Source organism: Sorex araneus, chromosome 4, assembly GCF_027595985.1.
Source record: "Sorex araneus isolate mSorAra2 chromosome 4, mSorAra2.pri, whole genome shotgun sequence".
Classification (NCBI taxonomy): Eukaryota; Metazoa; Chordata; class Mammalia; order Eulipotyphla; family Soricidae; genus Sorex; species Sorex araneus.
In genome coordinates this window covers 5,604,779-5,629,458 of record NC_073305.1, presented here as the reverse complement: position 1 = coordinate 5,629,458, position 24,680 = coordinate 5,604,779, and the positions used below count along the sequence as shown (strand labels likewise).

The following is a 24,680-nucleotide window of genomic DNA, read 5'->3' as shown; positions in this document are numbered from 1 at the left end:
TGAATTACTGGGGAAGAAAACGCTTTCAAACTTTTAATCAACCACTCCAGTGGCATTTCTCATTTCTGTTCTCGCTGGAGAATCTGAAGAGCGCATCATTATCATAAAGTCCCGGCCAGGATTTGTTTGCAGCTATTTCGAGCCTTTAAGTTGATATGCCATGTCTGTTGGTGGAAGCCAGCCTCCAATTTTTCATCTCGAAATAAAGTAAAGGAAAAAAAAATCTCAAAAGAGTTCTTCTGAAGAGGTGGCATGTCTAAGCAATCTGTACAGAGTCTTGTGATGTGCTTATCAACAGACCCCAGCGGGGCCGCTGAGGAAGGGGCCAGAAACTCGCTGTGAGGAGAAAGGCTGATTCATTCTGGAGACGGGAGAACGTGAAGGAACAGTTTAGTCTTCTTAACAGCTCACCGGTTTTCACTTTGAAAACGAATTCTCCACATGGCCTCCAGAACGAGATGTGCGTGGAGCCACCTGACCTTGGCAAACGGAGACGTTCCCTGGCTGCCTTTGTGCAGGAGGCTGATGACGTTCATCTCCAGGGGGCCGCCAGCCATTAGTAAGTTATCTCTGGGACCGGGGAGGGAGCTCAGGTATCAGGGATGCATTTCCTACACATCCAAGACCTCGAGTTTGATCCCTGCCGTGTCTTACCCAGAGCAACCAGAGATGTAGGCGGAGAAGCCCCCAGCATCACGGGGCCCCAAAGCTCAGAGCAGCGCGGGCCACCCTGGCATGAATTCTGCAGCCTAGTTGAACATGACTCTGGCAGTGAACCCAGAGCTCCTAGACCCTCCTGGCAATCTCATACCTTAGAAGCATCTATGGAGCCGCAGGGTTGTGTCCTGAGGAGACCACCGAGGTGTAAAGCACGTGACAGAGGGACACCTCTGTCTCCGTCTTTTCCTCCCTCCCACACAGTGTGGCGGGTCAGCCCTGGAACCCCACCTCTCCCCATGCCACCTTCCCAGGGCCTCCCCAAAGGAACTCTGGGGAGAACTTAAAAGACCCCCTTGTCTTCTCAGATACAACTTCCGGTAACAGGTACCCATGAACCTGGACGGTGTGTTCGGAGACCCTGGCCGCAGTCAGTCTTGCAGAGCCTGGACATCTGGGTCTTGAGGAAGTTCCCAGGAAAGGCTCAGGACCAGCGCGGATGGTGTCTGTGCTGGACCAACGCTTGCCCACTTGACTGCTCGCTCTCGGATTTTCCTGGAGAAGGGATGGTGGTGACGGGCACAACTCCCAGGGCTGGGCCAGCAGAACAGGGTTCCAGGAGGGTGTGGTGGTCAGCCAGTGTCCACGGCTGTGAGGCGCCCCCCTGCTCCATGCCATGGAGGTGTCACTCTTGGCTTTATTGGCACCATCTTTCATAGGGGGACGGGGTTGTTTTTTATGGAAATGTCATCATGACATTTGAAAAACAAAAGTGTTTTTGTACCCTGCGGCTGCTCCAATGCTGATACATCACACCCCACCCTTCCCCTAATTATTCAAGAGCTGACTTACTGTTGGCAATTAGATGAAAGTCTGTAATTAGGATCTGTGTATGTGACAGGGCAAATGGGGTTTGAATATATTATCAGACTTCTATTCCTTTAGGTAATTTAAATCAAAATTTCCAAACTGGGAGGGCATATGCCCCCGCCCCAGGATAGTCCAAGGGAGTCACAGGTGAAAAATCCTATTAGTAGGGGCACGTGGCGAGAGAGCAGGGGAAGAACCAGTAGGATAGGGGGACCCAGGAAGCAAACAGTGTCGGAAGAGGGTCACAATTGGGGAAAGTTGACAACAACTATTCTAGGCGATTCTACCCGCACAAAAACACCTAAAGTAAGGGAAATTACAACTTGGCCTCTATTTTTATGCTTTCTGCTAAGACAGAAACACCTTCAGAAAACAATAACCCAGTTTGAGTGCCAGTATTTAACTTAAGTATTCACTGAGACTAGAGCAAAATGCCTGTTTTTAGCGGACTTGCATTTTCACAGGGTTGAGTTTTAAGTTAATGGCACATGTTGGAGCTGGTAAAAGAGAAAAAATTCTTTTTCAAAATCTCTTTGGTTCGCCTTGGTCCAAGACGGCCCTGGGAGCACCGGTGAGGAGCTTGTTAGGAACTTGGGTTCAAGAAGCTATTCAGGCCAAACTGCGTCTTTAGTAGCTCCTCGGAACATTGACATTGGAGAGTCATGAGTGGCCATGAAAGATTCCTGGTGTAGCCTGGGATCACGAAGTCCTTAGAGCCGCAGCCCACCCACTGGGATTCTTTGCAGTTTTCTGAGACCTCACCCTCAGAGCAGGAGGGACCACCTGTCTCTGCTGCTGCCTTCTCCTCCAGTGTCCTTTGCTTCTGCTGACCAGGAGGCTGGGTCCACGTGCTGTGACAGTCTCTCTGGCACGTCTCTCTAGCATGTCTCCTACTGAGATCTCCCACCGGAATCTCTCTGGTGTGTCTCCGCTGAGATTCACTCCCTGGCTTTTCATGTGTCAGCTCAAAGGGGACTGTCCATCTGCACGTGCCGGGCGCTCCGTGGCATAGGGGAGTTGATGATGAGGCACTGACAACCCCACTCCCTCCCCAGAGTCAGTAATGTCTGTGAGTGGGGGGACGAGCCACTGCCCTAGGATGATGACATCCCACTTGACTCAGCATTTGGTCTCAGAGGAACCAACAAAGACCCTCATCTTTTTTGTTCATGACAAAATCATTCACCCAAAACGACATCAACATACCTAGTCCATTGCAGCACTATGGAGACAACACAAGGGTCCGACAGCAGAGGGGTGTAAAGGCACGGGGGTATATAGATAATGAATGGTGCCTCAGCCACGCAAAAAAGATGAAGTTCTGCAACTGGCTGCGGCTTGGAAGGAAGGGAGTCTGTCACGCTGCGTGACAGGGGGTCCAAAAGAAAAAGACCAATACCAGATGCTCTCATCTGCGGAGCATGACGAGACAAAGGAAGAGACTCCTCAGTGCAGACCAATCCTGAGACGATCAACAAACTAGAAACTGAGGCGTCTAAGGGGATGAGGGGACCATGGTGGATCTTGAAACACCGTGAGGGACTGGGGGTAGGACGATGAAACAACTCCAATCACGGTGTAAGCTGCGGTACCTCAGTAAAAACATGCATCAACTTTGTTAACAGACACATGAGCCCATTACCCAGGTACTCACAGCCCCTGCTAGGAGTTTCACGAACCCCATCTTCCACCACATCCTCAGGCCAATGAAATGGTGTTAAATCGATGCAGGTGCCTGTTTGAGCCTCCATGAGCCTCCTCCCTGGCCCCTGTAGACCCCCAGAGCCTGTGGTGCTGGGAACTGGCCTCTGTGGGGGCAGGCTGGGGGCAGGGGGACCCTGGGCAGCTGCAGTTGTCCTAGTGCCATGTGTGGGGGCCTGGTCCCAGGACAGCCGGGGTTCCCGCTGGTGTCAGCGTCTACTGTGACCCCAACAGAGTGGAAAACACTTCCTGCTCCTGCCCCGGAAGGAAAGGGCACCTGCTTCATTTTCGGGGCCCACCAGGGAGCACCTTACATCTGCTTCCTGGTGCTCGCTCTCTGCTCTGCTCTTGTCTGTGGTGGGGGAAGGCAAGGACGGACAAGCCCCTCTGTGGAAGGCTGGTGACAAGACCCTGGATTTCTTCCTGACATCTTCCAACCTGCTGGCCTCTGAGCATGGTGTAGACACGGGGGCTATGACCTGCGTTCAGCCAAATGTGAGATGCCAGGGGGTGGGTAAGTGGCTGCACCCACATGTTAAAACTCTATACGACGTGGTTCCACGTCCACTGTTGCTATCCACACTGGCCAGGTGCCTGCAGGTCAGAATCTTCAGTCTCTCTGCTCAGCACAGAACCCCTTGGTGCTCACTGCATTTCTCTTTGTGATGTCATTTGATGATGAGCCCTTGTCATAGTAACCTGCAACTAGCCTCAGCTGGCTGAAAGAGTGAAGGGCGCCTGCCAGGTTGTTTATGGTGGCTGTGCCTGCTATTTATGAAGAATCTGGAAGGCTGGCACCTTCCGTGACAACAAAGTATAAGACTTGAGAAAACTCCAGCAATATGACATTTCCCATCATCCGTGGAACGGTTCGTCCAGACTCAGACGTGAGGGTGGATGGGAACAAAGCCACCACTGGGATCTCTCTGGTGTGTCTCTCACACGCCAGTGGGTGGGCTGGGTTCCCAGGAGCACTATGGGGCCCAGGGTCCCAGCTTCCCTCAACTTCCAGCTGTCACGTGGAGCCTGAGTTTGGGGTAGGGTTGGGAGTTAGGTTTCTGCCCGGAGTGGGGGAGGCGCACAGTGTGACTGAATGAAAGTCGGGTATCTCCTGATCTGAACACAGGATCCTCTGAGAGGGTCCCAGGGCAGTCTGCCTCCTTGCCCCTTCCTGGAAAGGATTCCCTTGGAGGTCGATAAACAGAGCTGCCAGGGATGGACCATCAAGGGGCCAGATCGTATCTAGAGGTCTTGCCTCATCCACCTGGACCAAGCTGGTCAGTGTGGAATCAGAGAATCAGATCCCCGTGTGGCCAGGTGAGTGGGAGGTGGTGTGTGTGAGTGTGTGTGTGTGAGTGTGTGTGTGTGTGAGTGTGTGTGTGTGTGTGCGTGTGGGTGAGGATTATGTGTATCTCCAACTTGTACCATGTCTAGCTCAGCATTGACTCTGTCCGGGGCTGGTCCCTGCTAAGGCTGAGTCTGTTTGCATGTTCTGTTGTTCTGTGCTCATAGAATATTCCACAGAAGGCTCTTAAGAAAGACGTCATTCTTCCTAAGGGAAATGCATCTTCGAACCCCTGAAGTCATTAGCAGTCTGAGCTGCATGGGTTCAAGTGGGGCTTGTGGTGTTGGAAAGAGTCAAGGAAGTTTTCCTTTCTGCTGCTTCTCGTGAGCGATGGGGAACTCATGGGGAGCCAGAACGGGGAACAGAAGAGACAGAAGCAGGTTTCTAAACAACAGGTGCATGGCTTGGCAGTGCCCGAGAGGTACAGCGCTGAACTAGAACATTTGATTTATGTTGGTTTGCTTGTATTTATTTATGCACTTATTTTTATTGAGCTATAATTGACACGTAGCATTAGCTGCAGTTGTACAGCATAATTATTTGATATTTGAATTGACTGCAAAATGCTCAGTGTAATAAACCTGGTTAACATCTGTCACCAGACGTAGTTATAGACCATTATTTGCTTGGAAGAGAATTGCTAAAATCTACTCTCTTAGCAGCTTTCAAATCTCTATAGGAAGTTCATGAAGGAGACTCACCATACTGCACTCACCTCCCCAGCATGGACTGATTTTATTTCTAGAGATTTGTGCCTTTTCACTCTACCCCCACCTCTGAACCACTAATATTCTTTCTATATCCATGAGTTTGTTTTCTTCAAAATTAAAATATGTTATGCTCCACATTGAAGTGATACTATAATAATCGAATTCCCCTGACTTGTGGCTTATCCCTGTGGACACAAATGACATTATTATTATTATATATACACAAGTATACATATATATACACACATACATGTATATATTATTTATTTTTGGTTTGAGGCCCACACCTAGCTGTGCTCATGTCTCACTCCTGGAGGCTTTGGTTTGGGGCTTACACCTGGCTCTGTACTCAGGGATCATTCCTGGCAGGCTCAGGGGACTGTAAGGGGTGCCAGGGGTTAAATCTGGGTGGCTGTGTGCAAGGCAGTCTTACCTGCTGTACTATCTCTCTGACCCCAAGAGCACATTATCTTAACGACTGAGTAATAATACTCCAGGGTTTGTGTGTACAGACCACAATTGTTTGATCCTTCGATAGATACCTGGGTTCTTCCCACAGCTCGAGTCTCATGACTGATGCCTCAGCCAATACAGGCGTGCAAATATCTTTCTGAGTTTGTGTTTTTGTTTTCTTTGGATTAATGAAATGGTGACTGTTGCACACAGCTTTAAAACCTCCCTCCTACTTTCCACGATGTGAGGCTGTAGCTCCAGGTGGTTTGATCCGCATTTGATCCGCGTGCATAAACTCTTAGGGCTGGGCACCTCATTGCGTACTTGATGTGGGTCCATTTGTTTCTTTCAAAAGTTTTTGACGTCCTCTGCCTGTTTTTATTTTTTAAAAATAGCACAGCGGTTGGGCTTTCACCTTTCACGTGGCCGACCTGAGTTCGATTCCTCTGCCCCTCTCAGAGAGCCCGGCAAGCTACCGAGAGTATCGAGCCCGTGCAGCAGAGCCTGGCAAGCTAACCATGCGTATTGGATATGCCAAAAACAGTAACAATAAGTCTCTCAATGGAGACGCTACTGGTGCCCACTTGAACAAATCGATGAGCAACGGGATGACAGACAGTTTAAATTTTTTAATTTAAATTTTTTTGTTTTTTGGGTCACACCCAGCAATGCACAGGGGTTACTCCTGGCTCTGCACTCAGGAATTACTCCTGGCGGTGCTCAGGAAACCATATGGGATGCTGGGAATCGAACCTGGGTCGGCCGAGTACCAGGTAAATGCCCTACCCACTGTGCTATCGCTCCAGCCCCCTCTGCCTGTTTTTAAATGAATTGTTTTAACTGTATGAGTTCTTCACATATTTTGCATCCTAAGCCCTGCTCAGATATAACTGATTTCCAAACATCTCCTCCCATCAAATAGGCTGTATTTTTATTTTGTTAGTAGTTTCCTTTTCCACAAGGAAGCAAATTACCCTGGATTTCGTCTCAGCTATTTACTTTTCTTCTGTTGCCTTTGTTTTGGGGTTCAGATCTAAAACATTGCAACTCAAGCCAACGTCCAGCATCTTTTTGCCAGGGTTTTCTGCAAGGAGAGTCCCAGTTTCAGGTCTCTGTTCAAATATTTAGTGCATTTTGAGCTACCTTGTGTGTGTTTGGGATGAAAGAGTGACCCGGGTTCATCCTGTTGCAGGCTCTAGTTCTGCCAGCACCATTCCCTGAGGTTCAATACAGAATCAGAGTATTCTGAAACCATCTTGTGTTTTAAAGAAGTAACAGAGGGCTGGAGAGATAGTGTCAGATGTAGGTGTTTGCCTTGCAAGCAGCCAAACTGGGTTTGATCTTCTGCACTGACTATATTTCCTTCAGCACCACCAGGAGTGATCTCTGAGCACGGGGCCTGGAATAAGCCTTGAGCACAAGCCAGGTGGGGCCTAAAAACCAATAAATAAATGACTGGTAGGAGCAGCTGTTTCCCCTGCCTCGGCGCAAGATTGGTCTCCAGAGAACGTTGCTCTGGCTCAGCTGTTGAGCCTCTTTCTGTAACAAGAGGCAGCACCCACCCATCGGATCGGGTGGTTCCGGGCCAGGCTCCGTCAGAAGTCAGGAGAAAACTTGCAGACAAAAAGAAACAGCAAACTTCATCTTTTCAGACTTGATTAAATCTCCCGTGTAATTGCAATGGTAATAATAAGCCTCAGAGAACTGATTGCTTAAAAATAAGATGGCAGGGCGGAATTTGGTGCATGCTGGGCTGTTACACCCCACTTTCCACCCTGGCTTGAAGGCAGAAGCTAGAGGGACCGCAGAGGGACCCCGCTAGGAGGTCCAGCACACACACCTCCAGGCCCGCTGGCCGCCTGGCCGTGGGGACAGAGATCCAGAGCATAGCGGATGGATCTGGGGCCAATAGCCTGATCCTCCCAGAATCCTGGATCTTGGGTCTCCATCTGACCAAGCGAGATGGTTGGTCAGATGGAGACCCAAGTGGCTGTGGCTGCTCATTACTGATGCTTAGAAAACACTTAGCTGATTTTCAGCTCTGGAGAGTTGAGGAAGCTCTGCCGAAGACCTTTCTTTCTCCGTGTCTTGTAAATAAATGTCCCCACCCACAGCTTTCACAGCTCTCCCATGAAGAGGCACTCAAGGATAGATTGCATAGGGGTGAGTGTAGGTTTTCAGTCTCCTTGGTCACCGGCACCCGGACAAATACCTGCCTCGTCTCCACCCAGGGTTTGTCCATCTGCCCATGAGTCAGGGTCTGACTGAAGGCAGCTCTGATAGTGAGAGGTGGGACTTCCCAGCAGGAGCAAACCACAGAACAAAATGTTTGCAAGGGCAAGTGATAGGTTCATTGGTCACTGTCACTGTCACTGTCAACCCGTTGCTCATCGATTTGTTCGAGCGGGCACCAGTAGCGTCTCTCATTGAGAGACTTATTGGTATTGATTTTAATTTTTTATTTAAGGGTACAACTTTCCCTTGGATTTTTTTTCTATACTGCCAGAGTCTAAATTCACAGATAGGATTTTATGAAGGATATTTGATGATGAGTGTTTCCATTTCTTTTCCTGGAAAAATTCATAGCTTGAATGCGATTTCCCAGAGGAAACAGGTCTAGCTCGGTCTCTTCCGCAGCCATTTCCCAGCTCCAGTTCAGTAATGAGCATCGAGCAGCTGGGAAGGTCTCCCTGGGCTCAGCCAGGCTGACAGGCTGATGGGCCCCTCTGGGATTCAGTATCTCACACTTGCTCTCCTCTTAGCTTTGCATGCTGGTTTTGTGCTCCCCCGTCCCCCCCCCAAAAAAAAAGAAATGGACTCTTGGAGATGCTGCTCAGCACTGCACACTCTTCCTAATTCACACACGACTCCCAGTTGCAAAAATGACACACAGTGCTGCTTTCTGCCAGGACTGCACCGTCACACTCAGGCATTGCACCTCCAGGCCGTGAAGTTGGAGGCGAAGGCACCCAGGACACGCAGCATACATCAGTTTGGGTCTGAAGGGGCGACCAACCACTTTCCTTCCAGGACCAAATTCCCACCTTGGGACCATTGCAAGTGGGAAGGGTCAGGGCATGTGCTGCTTGGGTCCAGGGGAAGGCCCGTGGGTACCGTGAACCTGGTTTGGCTGCTCAGCTCTTGAGCTCGGCTGGTGATTGGTGTGCAAACGCCATATACAACCCCCTGGTCACCAGATCCAGACTTCTGTTTCAAGGCAGCACAGTGCCATGCCCTCCGTGCCTGCAACCGTAGCTCAGGAAGAAGGGTGTGTTGCAGGTCCTGCATGAAGGAAACGGGGGACCTTCCCAACAGAGAGGAAGACGTTTCTAGAAAATGGTTTGTGGTAGTTCACGGTATTCATGGCACACTCCACAGTGTAAGCCGCTTGGCACCAGCAATCAGAACAGAACATGGGCCTGGTACCCTCTGAGATCCTGCTGGCCAGTCACACAATCGCTGGAGAGTGCCCAGAACAAGGTGCTCTTCCATACAGGCCTCCCCTGCTCTCCCTCTTGCTCTCCTTGGGCAAGGGGACTCGGTGCTGTCTGGCAGAGTGGTATTGTGGCCGTGGCGCTGTTCTGTCACCCTCTGCCTGAGAGCCGTGGCTACAGCTGTCTGTGGTGAGCTTGCCGCATGTCAAGTGCAGCTGAAGACCTTTCAAGTTTCCTTCGAATGATTTTTTAATTTCTACAGTTCTGGCGGGCTGGAGCGATAGCACAGCGGTTGGGCGTTCGCCTTTCACGCGGGCGACCCGAGTTCGATTCCTCCGTCCCTCTCGGAGAGCCTGGCAAGCTACCGAGAGTATCCCGCCCGCACGGCAGAGCCTGGCAAGCTCCTTGTGGCGTATTCGATATGCCAAAAACAGTAACAATAAGTCTCTCAATGAGAGACGTTACTGGTGCCCGCTTGAACAAATCGATGAGCAACGGGATGACAGTGACAGTGACAGTCCTAGCAGGAGAATACAGAATGAACCCAGCAGACACAGATCTGTTGGTGAGATTCATGAGTAATAGCCCATCTCTGAAGATCGTATCCCATGCCAAGCACGGTGTGAGGTGTAGTCTATGTACTAACTAAATGAGTCCTAGTGACCCGGGAGTTGCTCCGAGCATGCCCAGCTTCCAGATGCTGTAAGTAATCGCATTGTTAAGAGCGTAAGCAAAGCGCCCACTTCCGTATCCACAGCGGCATTTAGCAGCCTCGGTCTGAACTATCGTCTTCCAGGGCGTCCTCACAGATCCCGCAGATAGCAGCAGCAAGAATGGAGACAGTGGTGGCCGAGGCCATTTTTACTGCCTGGCTGAGCAGAAAAACACCAAATGAGGAGTAGAATATGACCATTTCTTTGAAAACTGGAGGCTCACAACATTCCGAGTAGATTCCCGTCCTGTATAACTTGGCCTGGCTGCACAGGGCGGCGTTAGCTCCTGTGAGCAGCAAAAGACCCTTCCTGGCCCACAGAGCACAGGACCAGGAGAAATACTAACTCTGTCTGGGATCTGGTGTTGTCATGGAGACCCAGGCTTAACCGGAGGGGTGCTTTCTGCTCCAGGAGTCGGCTCTGTGATTGGCCTCTTCTTTTCCTGCTCCAGCTTCAGGGACGGTCTCTGGGGAGAAGACTCTGCTTGAACTAGCTTCTCTTGGGGCCAGCAGACAGCTGGGGAGACTTGCTAAAGACAGCGGGCATCGTGCAGACCATAATGCAGGGGCGTCTTTCTTTTTGACATCTGTTGGCATCCTGGAATCCACTCTACTCCGGAAGTGACTGTGGTCCTATCGATCACACCCTGCTCATCTAGGCGACCCCAGCAGCCAGGAGCTAACCCAAGTTTCCACATCTGCTGGCGCGTCAGGATCCCCGGGGAGGTGATTGTGCAGATGAGCCCCAGGTGAAGGAGAGAGAAGCTTCAGTGAGATCCGCAGGAATGCAGACGGTCCTTTCAAAGTCTTCTGGACGGATATCCTGCTGTGAGCAGGCGATATAAGCCGGTTCATGGTATTTCCTTAATATCTGAGAACTCAGGGATAGATATAATCTAGTGTGGGCTTGGCTACCATGTCAGATGGATTTGTGGCTTGAGCCAGGACAGCTGGGCTGTGCTCTGAATTAAGTGGGAGCTCTGTGGGCTCCAACTCACTTCCCCCTTTGACAGTGCAGTGAAATTTGGGCTTTCAGGCTCTGGCGCTCTCAAGAGATCCATACCAAAGAGGTGAGAGCCAGAGGAGGGCCAGTGTCAATACTTCAATCAGAAACTTCTGCCGGGGCTGGAGCGATAGCACAGCGGGTAGGGCATTTGCCTTGCACGCGACCGATCCGGGTTCGATTCCCAGCAAACCCATATGGGTGCAACGCCAGGAGTCATTCCTGAGTGCATGAGCCAGGAGTAACCATTGTGCATCTCTGGGTGTGACCCAAAAAGCGGAAAAAAAAAACCAACCAGAAACTTCTGCAGGTTTTCCAGACAGAAATCAATGCAGCTCGGTGGCTTCACCACTCGTGACTTTCTTGTAAGGGGCACGCACAGCTTTGGGACGAGAAGCCGGCACAGGGGAAAGGACCCGGCGGCTTAGAATCCTCAACTTCACTCCTGGAGCAAAAACCTTGGGTCAGTTGAGGTGCTGGAGAAACAGCAGCGGCGGGACCGTGCCCAGCCTAGTTCCTCATCCTTTCCCCGTGTTTGGTCTTCACCAGCCACGGAGGTTACAGATCACAGATGATGACACGGAGGGCCCTGAGCCTCGGTCCCTGTTCCAGGCAGCCTGCTGCTGCTGTGAAGGATGAGGGCTCCGTACCGAGCCCCTGCTCCCCTCCCTCGTGCCTTTCTCTGGGGGCTCAGCTGGAGAACTGGACTCTGCCAGTCCTGCTCTTCCTCCTGGAACCCCTCCAGTGTCCCGAGGGCTCCTTCAGCACCACAGCTGCGGGTCACTTTCCAGCTGGCGGTGCAGAAGTTTCCCAGAAGCCCCCCCCCCCCCAAAGATTCCAATGAACCAAGAGTGGTTTCTGAGTAAGGAGGGGCTCTGTGTAGTATGGTGAGGACCACCCAGATGACGCTCGCCCCATACTTGCCCCAGACGGGCTGTCAGTGTGCCAAGATCCTGAGCAGCTGGAAGAAGCCTCCAGGGAGCCTCAGCCGAGTGTCTTGCCTGGCCGGGCCCAGGGCCAGGTGATGCATGTTCTCACCGGGACAGAAAGAGATCTGGGGTCTCCAATCACCAAGTAATGCTTACCCTTGACCTAAAGTGGGGGAGGAGGAATTAGGTTTCTTGTGCATCATGGAGCGTGTTTCACTCTGACTCGGGAGGGCCAGTCTGACATGAGCTGGGCGGCCTGTTTCCTCCCAGAGCTTTGCTGCGGGGCAGGGCAGGGAGGGCCGGGGAGAGAAGCCTGAGTTCACCTCTCTGTGCCAAGGCAGTGCCATCTTTTTGGGCGCTCCTCTTCTTGCTTGGGTCATAGGCCAGGCTAGTGGCCCGCCACAGTGTAACTGCACAGAGCCCATGAGCTTCATGGAACTGGCTGAACTCAGTATGGCTGGTGAACCCCAGGCATGGAAGGTTCCTTCCTTCCTTCCTTCCTTCCTTCCTTCCTTCCTTCCTTCCTTCCTTCCTTCCTTCCTTCCTTCCTTCCTTCCTTCCTTCCTTCCTTCCTTCCTTCCTTCCTTCCTTCCTTCCTTCCTTCCTTCCTTCCTCCCTCCCTCCCTCCCTCCCTCCCTCCCTCCCTCCCTCCCCTTCCTCCCTCCCTCCCTCCCTCCCTCCCTTCCTTCCTTCCTCTCTCCCTTCCTCCCTCCCTCCCTTCCTCCTTTCCTTTCTTCTTCTTTCTCATTGTTGGGCCACACCCTGCTGTGCTTAAGGAGTCAATCACTTTTGGTGGGGGTTGGGGGACCCACAGGGTGCTAGGGATCAAAGCTACTCTCGCCATGTGCAAGGCCAATGTTTTCCCCAGATACCATGTCTCTTGCCCTTCCTTTCCATTTCTGAGACGCCTCTTAGGAATTTGAACAGAGGACACGTGCTGGGGCACTGACCCGGAATGTGTTGTGGAAATGCAGTTCACTGCTCTGAACCTCAGTTCCTTCCTCTGTCAATTGGAAGTGATGACAACATGCAGCCCGGCAGAATGCTCCGGACAATATAGACTCTGCCACGTGCCACCAGTCCCTGATTCACAGCTGCTACTGACAGGTGACTGTGCATTGCTGGGCAGGGCCACGGGAAGACGGAGAAGTGAAGCCTGTGGCCTCCAGGGCAGGGATGTGGGACACAAGCTTGATAACTACGAGCATCTCTGAGTGCTTTTGGTATTTGCTTGCAGTGTCCCAGCCTCAAACGGAAACAAAATGTGTTTTCACAAGCAAAGATCAAGGGACCCCGTCATTCTGACAGGCCGAGGACTGGGACGGAAAGGCTCTTCATCTTGCCAGCTGGCCTGGAGAGACTCTCAACTAATCCCACAGGTCAGGCCACCGCCACTTTTCTGAGCCTTGGAGGTCCGGGGGTAACTGACGGCAACCCCTGACAGGTTCACCGAGAAAAAGAATTATGAATCTCCCTCACAAGACCAACAACTCTCCTGAAAATAGAGCCTGTAGCTTGAGAAGAACTTGGCTTCCTTTGAGCTGCCCTCGCCTGTTCTGGTGGATTAAAGCAGAAATCAATTTAATCACAAACCAGGAGTCCGGGAGGGAGCCAGCAGGGCGGCCTCGCTGCTCTCTCCAGCTCAGCCTTCCTGGGCCCCTGGCTCCCCGCTGAAGACGCGCCCCATCTTAGACAAGAGGAAACGAGACGGTAGCGAGAGACCTCTCTCCTCCCCTGAGCCCCAGGCAGTGAAGCCCCAGGGGGGACGTTCCCTCGTCAGAGTCATCCAGCAACCCAGAGACATAAGCAGGGAAAGGGTGTGCAAGCCCTTGGCCAAGACTTGGCCCAGCACTCACGGGAGGGGGCGTGCAGCTTTCTGGCTTGCTCCTGTAAGGAGTGGGCACAGCACAGCGACAGGAGGCAGGGACAGACCCGGGTCTCTGGGAAAAGGAGCAGTGGTGTAATGGGGGAATTCCAAACCCCTCTTCAGCTTGAAATGGTAAAAGCATAATGAGACTGTTCACGTGGATCACAAAGAGAAATAATGATTAACTTTGATTCCTGCAGAAAGTTCATTTCAAAGGCAACCAAGTCCCGTTTCAGATGCGAGGGGGAAAGTATCTGCCAAGCTGAGGCTTTGCAGGGGGAACTTGTGGGACTGAGGGGCTCTGACTGGCTGTCTCAGAAACAGGGGTGTGCGAGGGACTGGCCAGGTCACTTGGTTTAGGGTTCAGGGCCCCTGCTCTTTGCTCTTGAAATGCAAGACAGACAATGGGCTTAGGGACGCAACCTGTCCCGAAGAGCAGCTGCTATGAAACTGCGCTTCATGGTTCCTAAAACCACCAAAGGATCTTTTAATTCTTCCTCCCACAGACTAGATGCCATGGAGTTGGGGGAAACCTGTGCTTAATGACGCACCAGTGACGAGGGCTTTGGTCGAGTGGAGCGTGTCTCACCCGAGCCGCCTCACCCATGAGTACAGCCCCTGGCGCCGCCTCACGTCCCTGGCACGGGCACCACCGCTGGGAATGCCAGTGCTACAACCAACCACGTGATCAGGGCAGCAGGGTGTGTGCTGAGCCCCGCAACCTCGTGTCTGGGCTCCTCTCATGAGGGATGCAGACGGGAGGACACCGGTCCCTGCAGTCACAATACAGAAGGGACAGGGAGGGGGGATTCTTGGGACTTTAATTATTATGTTTTTTTAAAATTTTTTGGCTTTTTGGGTCACACCCAGAGATGCTCAGGGGTTACTTCTGGCCCTGCACTCAGTAATTACTCGTGGCGGTGCTTGGGGGACCATATGGGATGCTGGGGATCAAATCTGGGTTGGCCGCATGCAAGGCAAATGCCCGACCCGCTGTACTATCGCTCCAGCCCTCTTGGAATTTTTTCATTGCACAAGTGCAGTGTAGACTGTCTGGTGGGTTTTCAGAATTGTACGTAACCATTGTGACTTCCAAATCGGTGACTTTGGGGTCCAAACTATTGCCTTTTCAAAGAAATCATTGTGACCCTGGAGGATTTTGCTGGAAGTACCCAGTTCTCACGGTAAGGCTGTGCACTCGGTATTTTTGGCTTCTTAGTAGTGCCTGGCTGACCAGGCATTTACTGGGCAGCAGGGAGCATCCAGAATGTCCAGCTCACTGCACACACACATCCAGAGAATGCAGTAGTTGCTAAAGTCCTGGAGAAAGAAATGACTATATTATACCTCCTCACTCCCCACCCACATTCATGCTGCTTCCTAGCGGACGTCTCCTAGAAACGCACCATCTCCCCCAGATGCAGTGCTTGAACTTATGAAAGTGTTCTCGCCTGGAATGAACTAGAATGTATCCACTATCTGGTGCCAACTGGGCTCTTCTCCTGACAGCTTCCAGTGTCCTTCCCCAGGGAGGACCAGCTCAGACGTCTGTGTGCTGTTGCATGGCCAAGCTTTTCTTGAACATTCCATGTGATCGGGGCTACAGTCAGCTTCTGTCTCTGCTTCCATAAGGTTCAGACTAGCACACAGGAAAGGTGCGGGATGAAATTTCTTCGACTGCTCCAACTTAAGGATATCCTTACTGTCCATGAATCCCACCCGATGGTGGGCTTACGCGTGCAATCAAACACAGTTTGAGTGACCTTGGGGCATGCCAAGAGTGTCTCTCATACGCTGAGGACCAGCAGAGATGCCGGGCATGTGAAAGTTCTACCCATTTTCAGTGAAAACTGAACAGCGACCAGAGATGTCAAATATTAATTGGCTTTTGAGGATTCTGCTGAGAGAAAAGATAGTGTGTCGTGGAGCTTTTGGGCAGAAAGAAATATGTTCCCCAAAGATTTATCACAGCATTTATTTCTAAGGTGATTCCAGGTCACACCTTAAATACCAGTTCCGGGTTAAAGTTTGGGTGATACTCTGTGAAGATAAACTTTTTAGTGCTGCCAAGTGGATTCTAAATTGAGGAAGTCTCCACTTACCTCCAAGAGACCACAGCGAACATTAAAAAGGAATGTGTCTCAACAGGATACAAAAACTTGGTTCACACCTTTCCTAAAAGCTTAAAAAATGAGAAAAGGTCCCATTGTGGGTATTATAGGAAATGATAGTACTGCTTCGTACAAAACCACTTAATACTTTTGTAAGATGTTGATAGCCTTATACTGTGTTCTTGGCGGAAGCACATCCCTCATCAAGAGCTGACTCAGGGCTCTCCTGCGCCTACATTTGCAAGAGGACCGCTCAAGTTGTGTAATCAGCACACACCTCGTGGTGTGAGGACAGGTCACCTAAGCAAACCCCGTGGCGTTTGCTTAGCCACCTAAGCAAACCACCTGGTTCCTGAACAGGCGACCGTACCCGATTAATCATACAATAACTGTTGCTGGACTGGTAACAAATCAGGGAGTTTTCACACGGGCAAACAGACAAAAGATGCAGGTAGTGCGACTGGGCTGGGATTCCTGGCCAAGGGGCCGTTGGGAGGGTGGTGCACTGAGCAGGGCCTCTGAAGACTGTCCCCAGCAGGAGGTGAGAGGGGACCTTAGTGCTAGAAATTGAACTTGCACTGTAAACACAGAAGCACAAAAGTTCCCTCCTATGTTACTCTATATGTTGTCTCTCTGAAACCACTATACGGAAACGGATTCACACACGAAACGTAAACTTCTCCTTGCACACTCCTCTCACTGCATCTTGAACAAGATTTGCTCCTCAACTGGAACAAATGTGACATAAATTAAAGTCTTCTCCGGAGATGGGATAAAGGCGACGCAAGCACATACGACTAACTTGGAGTTATCTTCCACTGGACAGAAAAAGAAGCATATTCTCAATGCGAAATTACATTTTTACTCATAATCTTTGAAACAAGACCATCCTGGCCAAAAACAAAGTGCTGACTGCTAAACAGCAAGTATCATTTTTCAGTGTAGTAGAAAGTCTAACCTCACCCATTTTCTTTTGCACCCTTTAAGCCACAAGGCATTAAGTTAGAGTGAGGCTGGAAAGAAAGTGGGGCAGATGCAGTACAATCTGTCCTGTTAGCCCAGGGAAAGTGCTTCCTCATTATTTACCTCCGGTCTCATGCAGTAAAAGGATCCCGCAAGAGACGAGCTGCAGTGTTTTTGACAAGAACTTATACTGCAAAACCCTGACGTCTCCCTGGAATACAGTTCTCTGTTCAGTGGGAGAAGAGAAGGCCCCATTTAGAAACCAGGACGGATCATGTTGACATGGAAAAAGGCAATAGTGATGTGAACACAACATCTGAAATGAAAGACTAAGTTGCTGGCATTCATCTAAACTCAACAGGAAATGTAATTACTCGAAAAGTACTCTGGTCCTGTCCTACAGTGCTAAATGAATTTTTTTTTTAAGAACAAGATATTATTTGTATTCAGAATACCATTAGGAATGCAAAATTGGAAAACAGCTCAGTGATGATCTGATAAAAGTTCTATTTAGCAGCCCCGAAGAGAAAGACCAGCTCAGGTTAGGAAGCAGATCCCCTCCTGCGCTGACCTTTCTGTGCCCTCTTAGCATCTCACTGGGTCTCCATTTTATAAGCACAAAGGAGGATTAGAGGAAATCAAAAGGGTCCTTGTGTTCAAAGCCGCCACATGATTTTAATAAGTTTACTCTCATTTGTGTTTATTTTCCATTCCTTTGTTGTACCCCAAGTTCGACTGGATAAGAATGCTGGTCAAAGTCAGTGATATTAAGATGCCGTGTAACTTGGTTAGGCTGAAACAGGGAGTTGATGATAATGTTGTTACTACAAACTATCCTTTTTCCCCCTATTCCTCCCACCACCACTACCCACCTTTCTTGCAGGTGATACATCCTTTAGTGATAGCCCTGAGTCCAACAGCAGCCTTCCCTGGGGACCATAGTGTGGTCTTGGCTTCATCTTTTCATGTCCATCACACATACCACACCACTCACCATTTCTTCTAAGTGATTTGTTTGAATCCCCTGCGTGTTCAGTGCCAACTGTTGGGTTTTTAAGTGACGGCGAAACTCGTCTTGAAACTCGGGGGTCTTCAATGAGTCTTTGCAGCTGTGAAAGGGCTGAACTCTGTTGACCTGTGTTTCTCTTTGAGCCCCAAGTCACAGTTAATACATATTAATACATTTTATACACTGCCAGCAAACCCTTTTGTCTACTTCTTTGCTGCAAAACAGAAAGGAATCAGGACCATTTGGGGTTTAAGATGACACCGCTAGATTATTTTTCAAAGGAATTCAACACTGGGGATGTAAAGCCTTCATTCTATTCAACAGTAGCCTCTCAGGGGTGATTGTCTCAAAGCAGCGCTCCACTGACTGTATCAAGAGCTCGTGTCAAGAGCCACCAGCTCGGCCATGCTGGCTCCGTGTTGAGCAAAGACAGGGGCACACACACCCACACTCAGGTGCTCCAGAGGTACACCAGGCACGAGACCCACAGCAGCTGTTGGCAGCACGCTCAGCAAGCAGATGGTCTTGGGAAACACATTCCTTCGGGGAAATAGATTCACATGTGGTCATGCACGGTGTTCATGGAGACATTTTGAATTCTCAGCGGAGACAGGCACACACAGAGAAGTAGAAATTAGACGGTTTCTTACCTTTTGGGAAAGCAGGCAAAAGCTATACTGTTGGTGGGATAGTGTACCAAGTAACAGACTTTTGTACACTCTTTCTTACGGGTGGTATACAGTCTACAGGAAAAGTAAATATACAGGTATGTATAAAATAAATGTGCACACAACATTCCCGTTTATTATTTCTTTTTCCATTTGGAGAAGAGCTTGTGACGGAGACCTTAGACTCGGGCAGAGCAGGTCACCGTGTTCCGGGCACCTCTGAACTGGGGAGTACTGCAGGCTCCCGGGGAGGGCGATTTGGGTTTTACATGTATTTCTCATGTGTTCCTCCTCCCGACCCAGCCCCCTAGGTCACAGTTTCGTCCAGCCAAGCTGCCCCACCCATGAGATCGTCTGGAAGGATGAAACGAACAGCATTGAGTTGGAAATGTTTGGGGTCGAAATTAATGCAGAAGCCAAACGGAACAAAACCCAGAACACACCAGCACAGCGCAGGAATGTCTTCCAGAACTTCCCAGGGTTTGATGGCCACATCCATTTTCCAGCAGATTGAGGGGCAGTTTGTTTGTTTTTTTAAATCAAATACCTACTGACCATGATAGTTCTGTACTAGCTGCTTCTTTGGAAATAGCACTAGTCTTTAATCTGTATGATAGAGTCCAGGCAAAGAGGGGTAGGAAAAGGGAGTAAGAATGGAACGGATCTTTAAAATAACTGATTTGGAATCTTGTCTCCTGGCTGCCCATGGTCCTGCTTCCCAAGAACTTGGCCCATGCCACCACCCTGTCACAGCTAGTGTGGTGGCTAGACATGCTCAGAGCCAACGGACAGTGTGTCCCAGGCTCAGACGACTACTTGCTTGGCAGCTCCTGGGTCTCTGCACTATGCAGGGTCACTAGCTTAAAAAATAGACGTCGGGGCAGGACAATGGGGACCTGGGACCCTGCATCTCTGCGAACCAGGAGGCTTCACAGGCTCACAGTGAGCAGAGCCGAGGGCTATTCACACAGTGCCTGCTTCCGAGCAGCCCGTGCAACTGCTCACACCCAGCTTGGCAAAGCCAGCACCCTCAGCGTTGCTAAGCCCCAAGCCCAGCTCTGTCCTCCTGCTCATCTGCCTTGGATCCGAGGGCCGTGAACACACAGTTGCTGAGCCACAGATGGGAAGTGCAGGGAGCAGGACATGGATGTGAGGGTTGGGGCAGGAGCTGCCTCCTTGGGAGCAGGAGGCTGAACCGCTCCCAATGGTATAGGCAGACCTGCAGGTTGGGCCCCTCAGATGGGAACCTGAGCTGGCAGGAGTGAAAAATGCAGTTGGCAAGTGAGCCACATTGAAGGGATCTGCTGGCTTCTAAGCTGAGGTACCAAGTAGCAGGGACCCCCTTCAATGCCCACCAAATGCCCACTAGACCTCCGTTGGGATTTTGAGATTCACTTTTTTTGTTATTGTTCCTCATAGTGTGTTTGCCAGAACAGAATTTTCACTGAAACCACCTAAGAGGGGAAAATGAATTTCTGGGGCAAAGAGAGGCCAATGAGAGGCCCACCTAAGCCCAGATGAAAGCAGTTTGTCACCGCAGACGGTAGCTGGATGGGAGGGTCAGGCATGCAGCAGACGGTCAGTGGCGATGAGGAAGCAGGGCTGACCAATGAGAGCGCTGGAGGTGACACAGTGATGGGCAAAGGCATTTCCCCTTCGTTACTGACTCTGCTCCTCGCCCTCTAGACCTGACCTCCTTCCTTTGGGAGGCCTCTGCGGAGCCTTCCCTAGAAGACCCTTTCCCTTCTGCCAGTACAGGGCCTGTGGCTTTGGTTTGTTTCTGGTTAACCGCAGAGTTTGATTTCAGCAAACAATTCTGTTGTCTCTGTTGCCCAAGTTCACAAATCGGAGGTGACTGAGTTGTATTTGGTATTTAACAGAATCTAGGAGCTCCTGCTTCAGAATTTTCCACCAGGACCCACTCGCCTCTGCACAGGGTTTGCATTGCCGGGGACTGATATTCCAAACATCACTGTGGCATCAGAGATGCCCCAGTCTCCCTCAGGATGGCTCTTTAATAAGGATAATCTGAAATCATTGTTAGCAATCGTTTTATTTAAAATATTCTTCTCCTTTAATTCAACTTGGTCCCAAATCAAGTTCAGTGCTAAAACTTTGGAAGACCGGGCACCCTAGGGCGGACTTCCAGCCTTGTCAGCCAGAATTTCTCTAGAGCTGCTCTTCTGTCCAATACAATAGGGTAGCTCCAACTACTGACAGTTCAGTGATCTATAATGTGGTGATATCGAAAGTGCATCTTTGCAGCCAAGTGACCATACGCTAAGTGCTCAGGCATCACTTGTACAGGCACAGAGTCCTGGGACATTTCCCGCACCTCAGAAATTTCTGACAGATTTTGTCAATAGAAATGCAGGTGTCATTTGATTCCTCTTTGGAACCTCTGAGAGCTGGTCAGAATTCCCAACATCTGGAGGTGCCTAAGTCTCCTCCAATGCTTCAGTGAATTCCTAGTCATAGTCTTTATGGGGCATCTGCAGCAACCCAAAGGAGCCGGAATCGATTCTAAATGCCTTTTCACTAGCTGTGAGACAAAGACTCCATCTGATTTTGCTTCAGTTTTGAAATGCTGCTCTTTGCTTTGTGTAGACACCATAGCAAAAGCAAACTGTACCTTTTCCAGGAAAAGGCACTGTACAAATTCTAAATGGAGTCAATGGCGCTGACTGATGTGGAGAACAAGATATTGGCATTTTTGAGTGAGTAAAATGCAACAGCTAGCAGCGCAGCCTTCTTTGAGTGCTAGCACAGCAAGCGCCAGTGCATTTCACACCACATTTAACCAAAAAATCCTGTCACTCTCCATCATTCAGTCTTTACATTCAAACTGTCATTGCTGTGGGAGTCAAAGCGGTTCTTCTGGTGCTGGGATAATGGTATGCCACTCTTGTTCTAAGAAGCAGAGCAGCCAGAGTGACAAGAATGGGTGTGGGGGCCAGACCTGGCTATCAGTCCAATCTCAGAGGGAAGGTGGTGTGTGTACTTAGGTCCTGTCATACAGTGTCACAAAGCCTCAGTCTCATCAGCCACATGCAAATAATAAAGCTTTTCTCTAGAGGTATGATAGAGAGGAAAGAGTTTCACCCAAAGCATTCTGGGAGTCTTCCTCTGGGTTCTATTACTAGAGTAATTATTAGCATTGTAACAAGTTTCTTTATAACTCTCCAAACAGCCTCATCATGAATCATTAACAGCAGAAGGCTGAGGAGAGGAGATTGCTCTAAGGGCTAGTGTATTGGATGTACATGCAGGAGCCTAGTCACACACACAACATTGTAGTGACCCTTGAGCACCACTGGTTGTGGTCCCAAAACAAACAAAAATGTTAACAGCATAAATTGTTTGGGAAAGTGAATCATTTTTAGCAGCATATTATTGACTTGATTGTCTAAATCCATGATGTTTTTTATTTGTTATTATTTTTAGTACCAAAAAATCTCTTTGACCATATTTCCTACTGATTAATTTTAGAAATACCTAGTTTGTGTGTGGGGGGGTTCAGAACAATGTAAAACTGTTACTAGGATATCTCTAGGCAGGATAAGGGCTTCATAAAATACTAACCTGATCCTAGAACACAGAACAACAAAAGTAGACGAATGCAGATATATTTGTCTTTACAGCTAGAAATATGTCCATTAGAATATTGATTTTTAGGGGATCAGCTCCACTCACTCATGGGACATTCAATGTACCTTTACTAGACTATCACATCTACCTAATCAATCAATCAATTGAAAAGCAGCTTTTAGGCAAAGCCTTGTGGCTTTTCAAAAGAGGCAAGAAATGAACATGCAATTGAAGTACTGTTTTCAAGATGTATGGTGCTTTACAACATACATGTTTTACACATGGCACTGCTAACATTTTGTACAGGAAAATTCTCAGCTTTGGGAAAGCTCAATGATGTTCCAAGCCACATAGGTGGTAAGTGAAGTGGCTGGATTTGAACCTAGGTCTCTCTCAAGCCACGTTTCTGTGTACATCTCAGTGACGCCCAGATCCCTCGGCACTAGATGGCTCTGAAGAGGAACAGAGCCTGCACAGTGCTCTGTCTCTTTCCTTTCCCCCCGTAGTCTTCTCCTTTCACCTGTCCCAGAATCTTTTCCATTGGATAGCCACTGTGAAGACTCAGACTTTCTCACTCATCTTCACTGTCTTAATAGGTCCAATAATATTCACTCAACCAACTGCAATAGGGCCGAGCTCACGGATCTTGCACAAGATATGTCAGGAAGAAATCCAGATCCCCCTGTATACAGAAGATCCTCTCATTTGCAGAGCACACAGGTAACACCCGTGGGTAATTAGGATAGGGACTTTGGCAATGTGCTTCTGGCTACAACAAAATAACTTCATAACTGAAAAGCAATATGTCAAATGACATAACGGAAGACTATCCTCCCTCCACTATAAAAATACCGGCATCTACATCATTTCACATGGAACTGGTCGAACTATGACTGAGATAAGGCACCTATCTTGGGAATCATATTTTGCACCTAAAATTCATTCTTACTACTATGGTGTTGGTGAAACCAGCCACAGAATTTCTCTGTATTTAACTCCCTGGTAACTGCGCCCTGTTCTACCCATGCGCCTTGCTTTGCTGCATGAATGTCTCCTTTGTTTTCAGTGGGACTGATTTAAGGCCATTCAGGAGCTGCAGTATGCCACAGAGCATGACAAGTCAGGGAGTTCATCCCTCATCCATCCCCAGTGTCTTTTTTTTCAACGGGATAAAACTTCTCCCAGGTTGCAGCAGGCGTTTATATCACATGCAAATTGTATCAGTATGGGGTGTGTGTGGGGGAATGTTGGCTCTGCATGCCTGGAAGGATGTTGGCCAGTTTTATTCGATATCTCATACTGAATAAGAAAAACCTTAAAATGTAATAATCCGTGAAGAGTCAAAGCTCCTTTCTCCATGCTCCTGCTTGTGAAGTTCTTAACTAGTCCCATTTCATTCCTGCTACAAAAGGACAATGAGGAGCCCCTGATAGTAAGTTATTCTACCAGGAGGGGAGCAAGAGAGGGGCTGGCACCTGGCAGATTTGGAGGAATTGGTACCAAAGAACAAGTAGTCAGGAAAAATGGGAAGTTTCACCCTGCTGAGCAGAGCACCTCTAAAATCCTCTTGCCAAAAGGGAGCAAAAGGAAGATGGTCTCGAGACCGAGGCAAAGCCCTAAGAACAAAGGTTGCCATGCACCCACTTCCTGGGAAGGATTGCCAGAGCTTCCGCAGGGAGCCGTCAGCTCACCGCCTTTCCCAGGGGCAGGGTGGGAAGGAGGAAGGAAAAAAGAGGTACTTACTGTTTGGGTCTACGTTTTCACACAGTTCTGTCTTGGCCTCACCGTTGGGCCTGTCACTGGGTTTGTGTGACAGCCGCGAGGACATGGTGGCCGCTGTGACCACCGCCTTGAAGCTCCGCTTCCGTTTCTGGACATTGAGCTCAGGGTGGAAAATGATGATGTACACTTTCGGCATGTAAAGCATCCCCAGGGCCACGGACGCACTTAGGTTCATGGAGATTGTAAGCGTGGTAGTTTGTATGTAGAGCTAGGAGACACAACACACAAGGCACTATTACAAATACAATGACCGCAGAGGGGCTCTGAACACTTACAGCCATGTCTCGGATGACATTGGCTCAGGGGGAGAGCGTAGCCTTCTCCCAGAACCTTCTAAGGAACAGTGAAGACTGAGTGAAACCGTCCACGTGTGTTGGGGTGTCGACTCCTGTGTTCACGTGACGGGGTGGCATGGGTGTCTGCCTGCCCTGGAGAAGTCTCTTACAGGGAATTTCAGGTAGCCCTTTAATCAGATTTGAAGTTCCCTTATCAGAACTGGCAGCTGACTGTGAGGATGTAAAGATCACAGATATTTGTCATCTTGAATAAGAGATCCTTTTATCCCTTAAACATACACACACTGGGAGGATTACCCTCGCACTCTTTTTCAATATAGAGACTCTGAGGTCTTACTTGAAATCTCATAGAGTGGTAAGTGGGGTGTCCATGAAAAGCGCCCCCTCTGCTATATTCTGACTTCAAACACCACCTCCCCCCGCCCCGCCCCCCCGCCACGGCAAGGTACTAAGACCTAGTGGTGTTGGCATGTCCACTCTGCTTGCACTGACACATTGCTAACAGGGTGCCATATGTATGTCACTGGGTTCTATGTTATCTAAATAATGGTGACCACACAACTGTCCTTGACCCCTTTGTTC

At 49.6% G+C, this 24,680-nt stretch overlaps 1 protein-coding gene across 3 annotated transcripts in view; it reads right to left on the bottom strand.

Moving 5' to 3' along the window:
* GRM7 (glutamate metabotropic receptor 7) overlaps nt 1-24,680 on the bottom strand; it is an 862,221-nt gene that overhangs the window by 18,085 nt on the left and 819,456 nt on the right. Inside the window, exons 9-10 of one of the 3 annotated variants that reach the window (XM_055136457.1) lie at nt 23,764-24,010; nt 18,415-18,507 (exon numbers count right to left, since the gene is read on the bottom strand). The exons of 1 other annotated variant lie outside the window; for it this stretch is intronic. In XM_055136457.1, coding sequence (XP_054992432.1) covers nt 18,437-18,507; nt 23,764-24,010 — 318 coding nt within the window. In that variant the 3' untranslated portion in view covers nt 18,415-18,436. The remainder of the gene's footprint in view (nt 1-18,414; nt 18,508-23,763; nt 24,011-24,680) is intronic. One more of the 3 variants, XM_055136459.1, reaches the window with a different exon arrangement.